The sequence below is a fragment of the Triticum urartu genome, chromosome 5, assembly GCF_003073215.2.
Source record: "Triticum urartu cultivar G1812 chromosome 5, Tu2.1, whole genome shotgun sequence".
Classification (NCBI taxonomy): domain Eukaryota; kingdom Viridiplantae; phylum Streptophyta; class Magnoliopsida; order Poales; family Poaceae; genus Triticum; species Triticum urartu.
In genome coordinates this window covers 585160428-585175755 of record NC_053026.1, presented here as the reverse complement: position 1 = coordinate 585175755, position 15328 = coordinate 585160428, and the positions used below count along the sequence as shown (strand labels likewise).

At 47.6% G+C, this 15328-nt stretch overlaps 2 protein-coding genes across 2 annotated transcripts; one reads left to right on the top strand and one right to left on the bottom strand.

The window, feature by feature from the left end:
• The first annotated feature begins 268 nt into the window (after window positions 1–268).
• LOC125506156 (endo-1,4-beta-xylanase 1-like) lies at window positions 269–2382 on the top strand. Its single transcript, XM_048671019.1, has 3 exons — window positions 269–383; window positions 474–1007; window positions 1108–2382. The coding sequence occupies exons 1-3, from the start codon at window positions 369–371 to the stop codon at window positions 2221–2223; spliced, it is 1665 nt and encodes a 554-aa protein (XP_048526976.1). The 5' UTR covers window positions 269–368; the 3' UTR covers window positions 2224–2382.
• Window positions 2383–7862: 5480 nt separating this feature from the next.
• On the bottom strand, window positions 7863–10018 carry LOC125506155 (tryptophan synthase alpha chain-like). Its single transcript, XM_048671017.1, has 7 exons — window positions 9700–10018; window positions 9301–9622; window positions 8825–8901; window positions 8644–8721; window positions 8459–8536; window positions 8274–8333; window positions 7863–8168 (listed from the first exon to the last, which is right to left on the bottom strand). The coding sequence occupies exons 1-7, from the start codon at window positions 9937–9939 to the stop codon at window positions 8034–8036; spliced, it is 990 nt and encodes a 329-aa protein (XP_048526974.1). The 5' UTR covers window positions 9940–10018; the 3' UTR covers window positions 7863–8033.
• Between the last annotated feature and the right edge of the window lie 5310 nt (window positions 10019–15328).

Here is a 15328-nt window from a genome sequence, read left to right as displayed (position 1 = left end):
AATTACAACGCTTTTGGCCCTTTTTGTATCTTGAAGCCATGCATTACAACACTCTACGCTTGATTAAACAACTTACTTACATTATCGTCGCAGCCAAGATGCAAGTGAGGCGGCTGCAAGTTGGCTGGCAACCCTTTCTTTTCTTCACGGTTACTCTTTGTATATATAGTAGTAACGACTAGTAAACCATATCTATCTCGACATCGACGGCCGCCGCCAAAATTTCCCTTTAAATACCGCAGCCACTGCGACCCATCTCCTCACTCCCACTGCAGACCACAACAGAGAGAGCACTTGAGGCGGCTGCAAATTTTCTGCACACTGATCCCCTTGACAAGTCAACCGTCTCTCACTCCCACTCGCGTAAGATGGGAAGCGCTCAGGTATGTGCCGTACTTTAGTAGTGGTAGCACCAGTGCATCACACGGTCTAGCTCATTCGTTTGCATGCATGCATGCATGGTGCACATTCAGGACGTGAACCTGCTCCACAGCAGCAAAATGGAGGACGGCTGCGCACCGTTCGGCTCACGCACGACGGCGCTGTCCGTGCACAACGAGGAGGAGACGGCCATGCTCCCCATCACTGTGGCCGTGGGTGGCAACAAGCCCAGCGGCCGGTACATCCTGGTGGCGGGGCGCGCCGACGAGAAGGACGGCCTGCGCCAAGCGATCACGACGGGCGGCCTGAAGCCTCGGGTCACGTACCGCGTGGCCGGGTGGATCAGCCTGGGCGCAGGCGCAGAGCGGGCGACGGTGCGCGTCAACCTTGGTGTGGACGAGGACGACAACGGCAACGAGACCCTGGTGGAGTGCGGCGCGGTGTGCGCTGAGGCGCGCGGGTGGACGGAGATCATGGGCGCGTTCCGCCTCAGGACGGAGCCGCGCAGCGCCGCGGTTTACGTCCACGGAGCCCTCGCCGGCGTCGACGTCAAGGTCATGGATCTTCGTGTCTTCCAAACGGACCGCAAGGCGCGGTTCGGGCAACTCAGGGACAAGACTGACAAGGTAAGCATGCGTCCACGTAACCATGTTTTCATGTGCCACCTCCATGCATGGCTCTGCATGCATACTTGACGCGGCACGTAATGATGCATACTTGATGCAGGCGCGCAAGAGGGACGTGGTCCTCAAGCTGGGCGCGGCGACGGGAGCGGCGTCCGTGCGCGTTGTGCAGATGGATAGCGCCTTCCCATTCGGGACATGCATCAACACGACGGTGATCCAGAACCCAGCCTTCGTCGACTTCTTCACCAACCACATGGACTGGGCCGTCTTCGAGAACGAGCTCAAGTGGTACCACACGGAGGCGCAGCAAGGGCAGCTCAACTACCGCGACGCGGACGCGCTCCTCGACTTCTGTGACCGCCTCGGCAAGCGCGCCCGCGGCCACTGCGTCTTCTGGTCCGCCGACGGCGCTGTGCAGAAGTGGGTCAAGAACCTCGACCGCGACCAGCTCAGGTCCGCCGTCCAAAGCCGCATCCAGAGCCTGGTGTCCCGCTATGCCGGCAGGTTCCCGCACTACGACGTCGACAACGAGATGCTGCACGGCCGCTTCTTCCGGGACCGCCTCGGCGACGAGGACGTCCCGGCGTTCATGTTCAAGGAGGTCGCGCGCCTGGACCCGGACGCCGCGCTCTTCGTCAACGACTACAACGTGGAGTGCGCCAACGATCCCAACGCGACCCCCGACAAGTACGCCGAGCAGGTCGCATGGCTGCAGAGCTGCGGCGCGGTGGTGCGCGGCATCGGGCTGCAGGGCCACGTCAGCAACCCGGTCGGGGAGGTCGTCTGCGGCGCCCTCGACAGGCTCGCCGCCACGGGCATTCCCGTCTGGTTCACCGAGCTGGACGTGTGCGAGCCCGACGTTGGCCTCCGCGCCCAGGATCTGGAGGTGGTGCTCCGGGAGGCGTACGCGCACCCGGCGGTGGAGGGCGTCGTGTTCTGGGGCATCATGCAGGGCAAAATGTGGCGCAAGGACGCCTGGCTTGTCGACGCCGACGGCACCGTGAACGAGGCAGGCCAGACGCTCCTGAATCTCCAGAAGGAATGGAAGACGGACGCGCGTGGGAACGTCGACGGCGATGGGAACTTCAAATTCAGGGGCTTCCATGGCAGATACGTCGTGGAGGTCACGACGGCGACGGGGAAGCAGATGCTGAAGACCTTCACCGTGGAGAAAGGGGACAACACTCCTCTCCTCGTGGATTTGGTCGATGCCTGACGGTGAATCTATCTAATTACATGCATGGACGACACGTGAACGAATAAGCTGTATAATTTTCACATTTCCAAGGTAATGGGTATTGTATTTTGTAAGAGAAATGTAAGGTATTGTGCTGCCTAAATCTGATGTCGATGGAGATGATTGAAGCAAATGACATATGTTGTTCAAAAGATTTGTTCTAATTTATTTTTGTCAATTGATTAAAGTAATAATATTACAAAGAAAAAATTGCAGCTGAGATATAACACAAAACCACATTTCGAAAGTAATTAAGAATTTCAACTGATACCCACAACTGTAGGACTAAGTAGTAACGACAAAACACATAAGGCTGGTTCCATTGCATGGGTGCTTAGATGAGATGCTAAGCATATTAAATAGCTTAACAATCAAACTCTTCAATGCATAGGTTCTTTAATCTAATTAATCACTTAATGAAAAAAATGATGTGTGGGCCCCATGTTTAAGTGACTAGGGGGACGGCTTGGTTTGAGTACTTCGAAGGGGCTTGCCGACGAGGACGAGGACGAGGCTGACCTCCGACGGATGCATCTGGGGCTCATCGTCGAGGATCACATGCGTCTCAAGCTGTACAAGAAGGGGCTTCACGACGAGGACTAGGACGGACCGTCCAAGAGTGGGGCCTGCAATGATCGAGCTTTCATCGGAATAGTTCAAATTTGTAGTGTGCAATGTACTTTGAATTTAATTATGCTATCTATGTGTGATCAATCTAATTACATACATGGTGACTGAAAGGACGGCACGTCCAGGAATAAGGTTGTACAATTTTCACATTTCGATATAAGGTAACAGTATTGTACTTTGTAAGATGATTAAAGCAAACAACCTATTGATCATTATAATTATACAAAAGTTTTGTCAATTGAGTAATGTAATGAAACTAGGAAGAGAAAATTGCCTATGTTGTTCAAAAGATTTGTTCTGAATTATTTTTTGTCAACTGAGTAAAGTACAAATATTAAGAAGAGAAAATCGCAACTGGGATAACAAAAAACAACAACTATAAAATAAGGGATTTAATACCTGTTGGAAATATGCCCTAGAGGCAATAATAAATTGATTATTATAATATTTTCTTGTTCATGATAAATGTTTATTATTCATGCTATAATTGTATTGTCCGGAAACTTAAATACATGTGTGAATATATAAACAACACCGTGTCCCTAGTAAGCCTCTACTAGAGTAGCTCATTGATCAAAGATGGTTAAGGTTTCCTAATCATATACATGAGTTGTCATTTGATAACGGAATCACATTATTAGGAGAGTGATGTGATGGACAGACCCAACCGTAAGCTTAGCATCAGATCGTATCACTTAGTTATTTGCTACAACTTTCTTCATGTCAAGTATCTGTTCTTTAGACCATGAGATCATATCACTCTCGGATACTGGAGGAATACCTTGTGTGCTACAAATGTCATTTCTCGGTTGGGTGTTCGTAGGAAGATTTTTGATTTTCATGCTTCATTGCCCATAAGTGGCATCATGAGCTAGGTCTATGCGTAGATGTATATGCACGAGTAGAACACAAATACGTTATGGGAGTTGATGTTCAGATTGCTTACCTCCCTTGTCTTATTCGGATTCGACAGTATTGTGGGATGAAGCGGCTAGGACCAGAACTGGGACTAAAGGCCCTCCACGTGGCCGCTGCCTGGAGGTCCACCTTTAGTCCCGGTTGGTAACACCTACCGGTACTAAAGGATTTTTTTGATTTTTTTTAAAATAATAATAATTTAAAAAAATTGAATTTTTTCCCGATTTTCAAATTTCTGAATTATTTTAACCTCTAATCTCTAATCACCCCTCATCACTGCTCAATTTAATCTCTAATCACCCCTCATCATTCCAAATCATCTAACTTTCCGGACGGTCACCCATCCTCCCACTCCCCCAGCCTGATTATCCCTCGTTTCCAAGTCTGCACTTGTTGTTTTGCTGACAATACTAAGATGTCAATCCTATTAACCCTCATGAGTTTAGCTTGAGCATGAAGTCACACATTTCACTGTTTGAGTTTAAAACTATTGTTCTAAAAATAATTATTATTTAGTAACACTAATATTTCTTGAATACGTAGTTTGACCATTGTTTGACCACAGTTTGACCAGATTTGACCAAAATTCAAAAAAACTGAAATTATTATTTAGTAACACTAATATTCTTGAATAATTATTTAGTAACACTAATACTTTTTGAATAAGTAGTTTGACCATAGTTTGACCAGATTTAACGAATTTTTTTAAAAAAACTGAAATTTGAGCATAACTTGTTTCCTTTTGGAATTTGAGAATTCTACAAATTTGCAAACAGGCCATAGGCTGTCAAAATTGGATGCGGATTTTCGTGCTGAACATTTTGATATATTATATGTTTTTTTTCTGACATCATATGCAAAAGTTATAGCCGTTTTACATTTTCCCTACACTTTTTGCAAAACATGTCCAAATTTAAGTTTTTAAATTTTCCTAACTAGTAGATGTAGTAACATAACTACATCTCGAAAGATTTTAACTTTTGAAGTTTTTATCATTTTCTTTTGCTTTTCACAAAACTGAAAAGGCGATACACGGGGGAGGGGGGGTAGGATTTGAAAATTGCACCATTACTACCGGTTCGTGGCACGAACCGGTACTAAAGGTCTAACCTTTAGTACCGGTTCATGGTTCATGCCACGAGCTGGTACTAATGGGCATCGCACCCTTTAGTCCCGGTTCATGGCACCAACCGGGACTAAAGGTCCCATTTGAACCGGGAGTAATGCATGTATGGTGCCCTAGCCGCTCGAACCGGGACTAATGCTCACATTAGTCCCGGTTCGTAATGCAACCGGTACTAATGCTCTTTTCTGGCCGAACCAAAGCCCCTTTTTCTACTAGTGTAACAAGCAACTTGTATTGGATAAAACTGGCTGGCGGGGGTCTGTCTCTCCCACCTTAGTTGAATCTGATTTGACAATGACAGTCCTTGTAGAAGGTTAAAAGGCAACGTGTATATCACCGTTGTGGTTTTGCGTAGATAAGAATTGTTCTTATAGTTTGCCCTCGAAGCCACGTAAAATTTGCAAGAACAAAGTAGAGGACGTCTAACTTGTTTTTGCAGGGCATGTTGTGATGTGGTATGGTCAAAACCTGATATGATATATGTTGATGTATGAGATAATCATGTTTTATAATAGGTTCACAACTTGCATGTCGATGACTACGGCAACCGATAGGAGCCATAGGGTCGTCTTTAATTTACTGTATGACATGTGTGTCAATCATTAAACGCCATGTAATTGTTTTACTTTATCGCTATGAGTTAGCAATAGTCGTAGAAGCAATAATTGGCGGAGACAACCACATGGCGGCATGATGATGGAGATCATGTTGTCATACCGGTGATGATAGAGATCATGCCGGTGCTTTGAAGACGGAGATCAAAAGCACAAGGGGTGTGTTTGGTTGCCTGCATTTGGCCCAACCAGGCCCGCACAGAAAGTTTCCGACCTGTTTGGTAGTCCGCATACACTGTTCGGCCTGCATCGCACGAAGTTCAAAGCAGTTCCTAGCCAGGCCCAAGAGCTATGCCCGAATCTTCATGAACATGCGGAACAGGCGGCTAATGCAAATCTGGCCCATGTGGGGGAGAATAAGATTTCATGATCAAGAGTGAACTTGGGAAGAGAATGAGAGCCGAGCTCTAGCTAAAAATGAGCTCCACTTGCTTTGTATCTATGGATGGTGCGAACCGGTTGCCAGATTTGTGTTTAGGTGGCTGATCTGGTCTGATACAATTTGTGTTTTGTACTATTACTAAATAGTCCTAGAGGTTTTCAAGGATAGACGTATCTGTATCATACAATAGCAATGCCAAGATGGTTACATCGTCATTTTACAATCAACATAACGACCACATAGGTCAACACTCCTCACGCCGACTACTTGCTGCGCGGCAACCTACCACCTTAAAAGGTACAAACCCATCACTCTATAATAGATTCGCCGTCCTCCAGCTCTGTTCTTCCTCAGCTACCTACTCAAGTCACGTGTTAGACGAAGGTGATGCCCAATTGAAGAGAACATCTTGTTTGGTCCTCTTTGTCGCCAAAGCCACAAATGTCACGGTCGTACAAGTATCTCTCGAGAGCCCTGGGCCTGGGTCAATCGAAGTCCACCCATCCATAATCTCAGAGTTTGGATTAAACATCCATTGTGGTTTTCCCCACCCCTCGAGCATGTCAAACCACACCTATCTTGCTAGCACACAAGCCAAGAGAACATGTTGGGGCATTCCTGGCTCCCGGTCGCAAAGTGGATGCATAAGGCCATGCCTTTGAAGTCTATCTGCAGTCCAACACTAGTTTCTGGCTACCAGCCAGACGAAGATATTGCATGATGTTGGGGCACGTAACCTACAAATTTGAGCCGCTCTAGCGTTGTCAGCTCTACCATCAAAGAATGTTCGGTAGGCCCACTGAGCAAAAAATTGTCATCGCACTCCCAAGACCACATGCTGGCATCCTGAGTGCCCTCCATGAGCTGAACATCGTTAAGGCAATCCATGAGTCGAAAGAACTCGACCAACGCACGCTCTTGCATGTTAGGGTTCACATCCGGCCACCAACCCCATTCAATCCTTCTCTCACTGTGTGTGTCCTAGTGACTTCTTGTTGACACAAGCAAATAGGTTGGGTGCAACATATTCTATCTTTCCTTTGCTCAACCACCAATCCGTCCAAAAAAGTGCCTTGTAGACCCTAAACAAGCCGGGCCAGTTGGTCGATCATCGACAACCGCAGGACCCCGCCGCTTAGGTCATATTGGTGTAAAGCACATGAAGAAACTCCATATTGATGGATTTTTGGAATCACTTCATTATGAATCATTTGAAACAGTTGAGAATTTTGAATTTTTTATTAGTGTTAGGAGTTACACATGTATGTGGGGACAACAACATTGTCGCATGTAAAATCTCTGCAGATCATCAGATCCATCCATCACCTATCTTGGCATAGGCATAGTTCCGGTCTCATATGACTTTAATGTTTTCAGTATGTCCTTTTTGTTTGCTTTGTCAAACTATTAGAGTTGATTGTGTGCATATTTATTATGCAGATGATGTATGTTGCTTATCATGCTTTCTATTCGCTTGATGCTACATTTTGAATTGATAAAATTGACATTTATTAAAAAATATATGTTGTTGAGGACATGCACATAATTTACCATGGTAGCTTCCATATGAAACTATGAAAGTACTTTATCAATGTCACAAGAGGCCACTGGCAAACCATTGATGATTATTCCATCGAACAAGTAAGAAATAGGAGCAGATATATTACATATTGACGCGTGACCTGTGAGCGATACCTACCAGACATGCATAAAAAAGTTGGGGTAAATTGTTACAAGTTCCCATTTAATTGGGAGTTTGTGCAACTCACTCAATATTAACACTACCAAGGTAGCACAACAAAGTAACCAAAGCAAATGCAAATACTAACTACTCCCTTTGTTCCTAAATATAAGTATTTCTAGAGACTCCAATATAGACTACATACGGATGCATATATACATAGTTTAGAGTGTAGATTCATTCATTTTGCTCTGAATGTAGTCCATATTGAAATCTCTAGAAAGACTTATATTTATGAACAGAGGAAGCACAAAGTAAACAATACCGTCTTTTTGTGACACAAAAATTGCAATAGCTTCTATGCTTCTACGTACCCATTAAAATTTTGACCACCATGATGGCTCGCCACGCTAAATAATTAACTATGTTAATTTCATATCATGGGAGTGCATTCTTCAAACTCCTGGCATATACTTCTAGCCTATTTAATCCTTCTCTTGGAGAATTTGCTTCACCCAACTGTTTCACCATTGCACTGCCAATGATCACGCCATCTGCACCCCAGTCGGCAATCTATATATGTACATTTATAAGTGGATGTTAGCAATGTAATTACCTTGTTGAGATTTTGCAGTCAAGATTAACAACTTTTGGTGAATCTTTTTGTGTGTTGTTTACCTGGCTAACATGTTCCGGGGTTGATATGCCAAAGCCGACCGCCACTGCCTTGTTTGTGACCTGCAGACCATTATAAAAGATATGTGACCGGTGATACTTTCAACATAATGATGGGAAAATTGACACTATTTGTTTTCTGGTTAACTTTAATTAATTTGATGGTTCTAAAATTCTTTTCTACAAACCTGTCTAATCTCCTGAAGAAGATCCTTGAGATGTGGGTTTACGGTTGCCCGGGCTCCTGTAACTCCAATGGCACTTACCTGCATGATGCAAATTAGTTAGAGGATAAAATTTTAATTATGGGATCGACCACAAAGCCAAAATTGGAATAAGAAGTTAGGATTTTGCGCATGTGTTGTGCACTTACAAGATAAATGAACCCTTCTGAAGCTTTTGTGATTTCTTTCATCCTCTCTAATGGTGTAGCTGGTGTTGTAAGGAGAATCTACATTCATCATTGGTTTAAAACATATAACTTGTTAATGACTGGTTCGCTTAATCCCGAGTTCTGCTAGCATTGCATTAATCTTGAGGGGGCATGCACATACCAGTTCTAGTTTGTTCTCGACGATTTCTTTCCTGAAACCGCGTATCTCGTCGTATGGAAGGTCGGGTATAATAAGACCTGGAGTACATGTAAAGAGTGTGAATTAGTAAATTCATTTGTATTATAAACATCGGTTGAAATAATTAGTTTGCTAAGGGTTCATTTAGTTTGAAGGATATCTGCTTTATCTATAAAGCGGGCGAAAGCCTATTTCTTTCTCTCTCTTTTTTTTAGGCGAAAGCCTATTTCAAGAGCTTAGAGGATTTCCTCGGAAAATTCTCTATGGATGAGCATAAAATTCCTTCAGAATACTATTCATTTCACCTCGCAAAAAAAAGGAATACTATTCATTTCATATTCTTTTGGAGAAAACTACACATCGGATCGAAACTCATGATGGCAACTGCACATTCATATTAATTCAAACGGTTTGGTTTCGTTCAAAGCGAATAAGCTAGTCGTAATTGATCTAGTTACCTTTGACACCGGCTTCTTTGGCAGCGGCAGCGAAGTTCCCCGTCCCACGGCGCACAATGGGGTTGAAATAAGAGAAGATGACCACGGGGCAGGACAGCTCCGGCGTCACCTCCTTGAGCATCGACATCACGGCGTCCGTGGTCGCGCCGGCAGCCAACGCCCGCGCAGCGGAGGCCTGGATCACCGGCCCGTCCAAGGAGGGGTCCGAGAAGGGCATGCCGAGCTCGATGACGTCGGCGCCGAGGGAGTCGAGTAGCCTGAGCGCCTTCGCCGTGGTCGCCAGGTCGGGGTCGCCGGCGGTGATGTACGGGATGAACGCCGTCTGCGCACGCGCAACAATGAAATTAAACCTTGGTCAACTCAGCTTCATCCTTCATAGCTAGGCTCGGGGGCACGTACCTTGCCACTCGCCCTGACCCGAGACATGGCCTCCGCCACGGAAAGGCCGCGCTCGCCGGCCGCGGACCGCGACGCGCGCTTCGCAGAAGGCGCGGGCGCGGTCACCGCCGCGACCGCCCGGACGACAAGCCTCCCCGGCGCGGCCACCGTCACGGCTGCCGCATGCCGTTGGCGCATCGGGTGGCTCAGCGACGTAGCCGTGGACGACGTGGAGGGGGGCGCCTTGAGCGCGAAAGCCATGTCGCCTAACGGATCGATGCTACGCACTTGACTAGTTGTTCACTGTATCTAGCACTTGGAGTCGAGAGCTGGGTCAGGCTTGAACCGTGGATGGGTTGGATACTGGGGGTGTGCGCGCGTTTATATACTAGGGGACTCCGCGGCGACAGAGAGCTAAGAGTCACTGGCAGGGCAGGACGACGGAGACGGAGGCACCGGTGCAGTGTGGTGGGGGAGGAACCCAGGACGCGTTTCACCGTGAAGAACGTGTCTCGCGCTCGGCGGAGAAGAGGCGCATGCTCCTTCATGTGATGCGTCCACCGTACGTACAGTGGCACCGATGGCGAGGAAACGGCGTGGCCGGCCGGGCTCCCGTTCACCGGTGAGCGAGCGTCACGTGGCTGACGTCAAAACTAGTGGTGGAGTCAACCAGAGGACTGACTGATCAGTCGATGGCATCACATCACGGCACGGCACTGCACATGTATGTTGTGCTTGTATCACGAGCACGTGTTCTCCGCGCCTGTGGTAATCAGCAGACTTGCAGCCAGGCAGCCCCTGACCAGGCCTTCAGCTTCTACTCCCCCCGTTTTCAAATATTTGTCTTTCTAGACATTTTAAATGGTTACAACATACGGATGTACTATGTAGACATATTTTAGAGTGTAGATTCACTCATTTTGCTTCACATGTAGTTATTTGTTGAAATCGCTAAAAAGACAAATATTTGGAAACGAAGGGAGTAGAATACTCGCAATTTGGCTCGTGATTGTCAGGGCGTGTTTAGAGGCTCTATATGCACATGCATATGACGTCTTAATTTTGGATTTGGTGGTGGTGGTAGTTTGGGGTTTCCTTCCCCCTATAGTTAGGTTTGTTGAGTCACCGATGCTTCGGCCATGGTTACGGTGCTCAGTATCTTGGTGAAGGCGGCAAGGCTCCGGCGACGTCCTAGACTCAAAATAATATCCATCTCGCCTTATCAATGCTCCAGCGGTGCATCAAGCATTGATGGAGGGCATGTGAGGCTGTGTCCCTCACAGATCTGTTTGGGTCTGCTCGGCTTTGATCTTTGATGGATGTGTTTGGATCCGGTCAACATTGGTCTTCGACAGCTCCATCTTGATTGGGCATGCGCTTGGTTGTTACTCTGTTTGCAGCTACGGTCCTTCTGATCTACGTTTTTCTTCGTTGGTGACAGTTGCTGCTTCCGTGCGCTGATAATTTTTCGACTTTCAGCTACAACAATATTTGCCCGACTCTGGGAAAGGATGAATACTGGCGGTGGAACGCCTTCAACTTGTTCCAGTTCATGTAGTCGTTGCTGGATACTCCATGGAACTGGTTGTAATTTTTTTTCTTTTTACTTTGGCGGTTATTACATCTTATTAATAAATCAAAAGAATTTATTTATTAAAAAAGCATTTGGACCACGACACATGTCTGCATGTTCCCGAGGATAAGGGCATTTCCATCACGGACACGTAAAATAGACGCAGTATTTCATCCGCACCCACGGACAATGATACGGGAGCCAGCCATCCAACCTTATCCCTCAAACTACAAGACACATTGCAAACATAATTTGAACAAACTAGACAAATTTCATGCAACTCGGATGATTTTTATTTGAACCGGACCAAATTCATTACATTTTCAACATGTTCCAACTAAACAAAAGCGGGCATAACATTTTTTAACCTAGCCTAAATCTTTGCAAGTCATGGTTGCATTCATGTTCCACGTCATCTCTTACCCTTGTCCGGCAAGCTTAATTGCAGTGAGCTCCGGAAAAGTGAAACTGAGGATTTTGTACGAAGGGAAGACTAGGACGACATGGGACACGAGACATGCCCATGTCTATGTTCAACGTCCCACTCTTCCTCGCCGAAGTCCATCATGTGGACATTTCCGGCCGAGGTGAGGTCCATGATTAACATGAAAGGGTCGGCCATGTGGTCAAGCACGAACCATGTGGGCGGCATGACCGAGGCAGAGCTAGCAACATCCGCGATCCCTTGTGCCTTTTTCTGTGTCCGCCTCCTTGTTGATCTCCGTGAAAAAAGCGTTAGTCTCCGCTCACATGACGCACAGCTGCCATTGCTCCCTACGCATGGACTGGCACATGGCCCGCAACTCATCCAAGGAAACCGGATTCTCCGTGAACATAGCCGCGACGGCATCCTTGTTTAGCGAGCACTCGGCGGCGCTCGTTGAGGAGCCAAAGGTTGTAGCGTTGGTCCGCCTGCATCAGCCGCAACGCCGTCACCGGTGGCCCGACTGATCTTTCGTCATGATGGCGTTAAAGTGATTCTGCTCCATGGTGAAACTGGCATGGACCGGCCGCACAACAGGCTTGCCCGGCTGCAAGGCCGACAAATTCGTGCTTCTACTCCCGCAGAGAGACTCTCCCACATCATTCTAGAGCTCGCGGTTATGGCAAAGGTGATATGGTGTGGATCGTGCCGGGCATGGCCACATATAAATGGCGGACACCGGTCAGATCAAGCGGCCGGTGTTTCAATGCCGGCATTTTGTGGTTTTGATCGATGGTCCATCGTGTTGGATGGTTTGCAGCATTCAGACAGCTTGATACAAGCAGAACCATGGTACACAGGGACTGATGGTAGTACCGTGGGCGTGATCTATGTCATCAAGTGACGCCACCAATTGACGTCAAGAAGGTGACGCACTTCGCTCACATGTCCGTTAATTTGTGCTTGCACGGACGAGCCGGCCTGGCCACGTCGTTTCCGAGTCAGTCTAAGTGCACTGGATGGCGTACGTACTTACAGGAGCACGTATCGTGCATGTGCCAACCGCACTGAACCTAGACCATCTTCAGCCAAATGCCTCTAATTCGGTCCCTCAAACGCCTGCAGATATGCCCGACCGATGATCGGATGTGTCTGCTTTGATTCCCTATTTATCCATCCGTACAGTCACAATTTTTATTTTTGTTCTTATATGTCCGATTATTTGCATGTGATTGGTGACGATGAAGAGAAAAAGAAAGAAACGAATAAATAAAGAAAAAGAAAAGATGATCCGTGATGAGGCCGCGTTCTATGTGACGGATTGACCGGGCGCGTCCAGGCGTATCCGCGAGCCTTCATATCCTCCCCATATTCGAGATGGATATGAGGGTTTGCGAATAGCCCGGACATATAGGAAAGATATGAGGCGTTCGGTTGGGTTAATTTTTTACTACTTTTTGCTTCTCTCTCCTGTCCGGTCAATGGTCCCCGCGTACGCCCGGTCAATTTGAGGAGTCTAGTTGTAGATGCTCTTGGTACTAGCTTTTGTTTGCATGATAATATGTGTCTCATTTATATCATAAAGACCAAAATACAAGTCACGTAAGGACCGGCATGACAAAACTGAAAAGATAGCACATCAGCCGCCGAAGAAAAGAATGACGACTCACCTCCTCACCCGAACTCGACGCATCTTCATCGCTGATATGCAGCTTTGCAGACCTCCAAGGTGGCTCCCCAGAAGCCCTTACTGTTGAACGAATCGTACCGGGGCAACATCCCGGGCACGCCATCGAACTTCAGATCTGGCACCCCACCACGACTAAGACGTCGTAAGAGGAAACCATACCTGTCATCCATGAACCACGAACCCAGCACACGCTTCGTCTTCCAGATGTCGTCGATGCAGACCATAATCTGCTTCCGCTCCTGGACTACCTCCCAAGCTTCGCGCCGACGCTGGAGCAAACGTCGTCGCAACGGCGGAGCCCGAGGACACAGGTCCACCACGAGGATGCCGTCGCCGCCACACCATCCTTACTTGAACAGACTGGTTTCCAAATTCATTCCCAACCATAGGACCGATGGCCTCGTCAGGAAAGGATCCGAAGAATTGTTATTCATCGTCGTCATCGTCGCCGCCGAAGCCAAGACGATAAACAGGCTAAAAACCTAGACTATGAGAGAGTAAATACGATCTACGCGCGTGAATCAGGCGACCCCTCTCACCACCGATGACCGAGGTCGCCGGCGGAGGGAAGCCGCCGAAGGACAGCGCTAGAAGATTGGCTTCCTCGAGGTGGCTAGGGTTCCAGCCGCGAGGACGAGAGGAAAAACGATCTTCAAGCTAGACAATTCAGCCCGACGAGAGATCCTCTTAGTACTAGCTTTTACTCCATTTGTTTTTTTTTAGTCTGCATATAAAATTTGGTCAAAATCAAACTTTGTCAACTTTGACTAAGTTTGTAGAAAAAATACCAACATTCATAATATGAAATCAATATTGTTTGATACATCATGAAATTAATTTTCATATCATATAGCTTTAGTATTATAGATGTTGATATTTCTTTTAACAAAGTTGATCAAACTTTATGATGTTTGACTTCGACCAAATCTTATATGCAGACTAAAAAAACGGAGGGAGTACTACAAAGGCTACAAGCACGCGTGTACTAGCTAGGAGTAGGCTACAAGGCACGTTCTTCACGGCGTTGACCGGTGGGGGCTTGGGTGGGTTCGTCTTCCTCAAACTGAACTCTACATTGACTGGTGTTCGTATGTGCGGACAGCTCTATTCCGCGGTCCGCGGAATATATAAACGACTCCAGAGCTCATGTCGAGTGTGACCCAGCCCCAAGTCCAAGTGTTGTACGTACATTCGCAGTACAGCTCGACAGTCAACTTAGTGAACTCCTCAGCGATCGACATGGCCTTCGCGCCCAAGGCCGCAAGGCGTCCCCCTCCCCGTCGTCCTTGCCTGCGCCGGGGAGGCTTGCGGTCAGGGCCGTCGCCGAGGGCGCCACTCCGGGGAGGCGGGCGCTCAGAAGTAGAACCAGGCCACACGTCCCTGAGGCGTTCGCGCCCGCCGCCCTGTCGGTGGCGCTGACCTTGCCCAGGGTCCGGGAGCAGGGCAAGGTACGTATAACTGATAACTGTTTGCACTGCACCCAGCTTAATTTGGAGCACAGACACAGGTACACAACTCGACCGATATGCTGCCAAGGTTCCGTATTGAGAGCGTGTGCAGATGGCCTTCCTTCCGTTCATCACCGCCGGCGACCCCGACCTGGCGACCACGGCGGAGGCGCTGAGGATCCTCGACGCCTGTGGCGCCGACGTCATCGAGCTCGGCATGCCCTTCTCGGACTCCTACGCGGACGGGCGGGTCATCCAGGCCTCCCGTTCAACAACCACTTAATTACAGTGTCTGATCTTCCTTATGCTGAGGCATGCCCATTCAGGAATGAAGCCTTCAAGGATAACCAATATCTGAAACAAAACAAAGCAGGATTTCTAGTGCCAGCCATTAACAGTTTCCTTTCTGAATTAATGTTTTCAGGTGCTACTTACAACACCAGCCACACCAGGAGAGAGGATGAAGAAAATCACTAATGCTCCACACGGCTTTGTTTACCTTGTAAGTGCCAAAT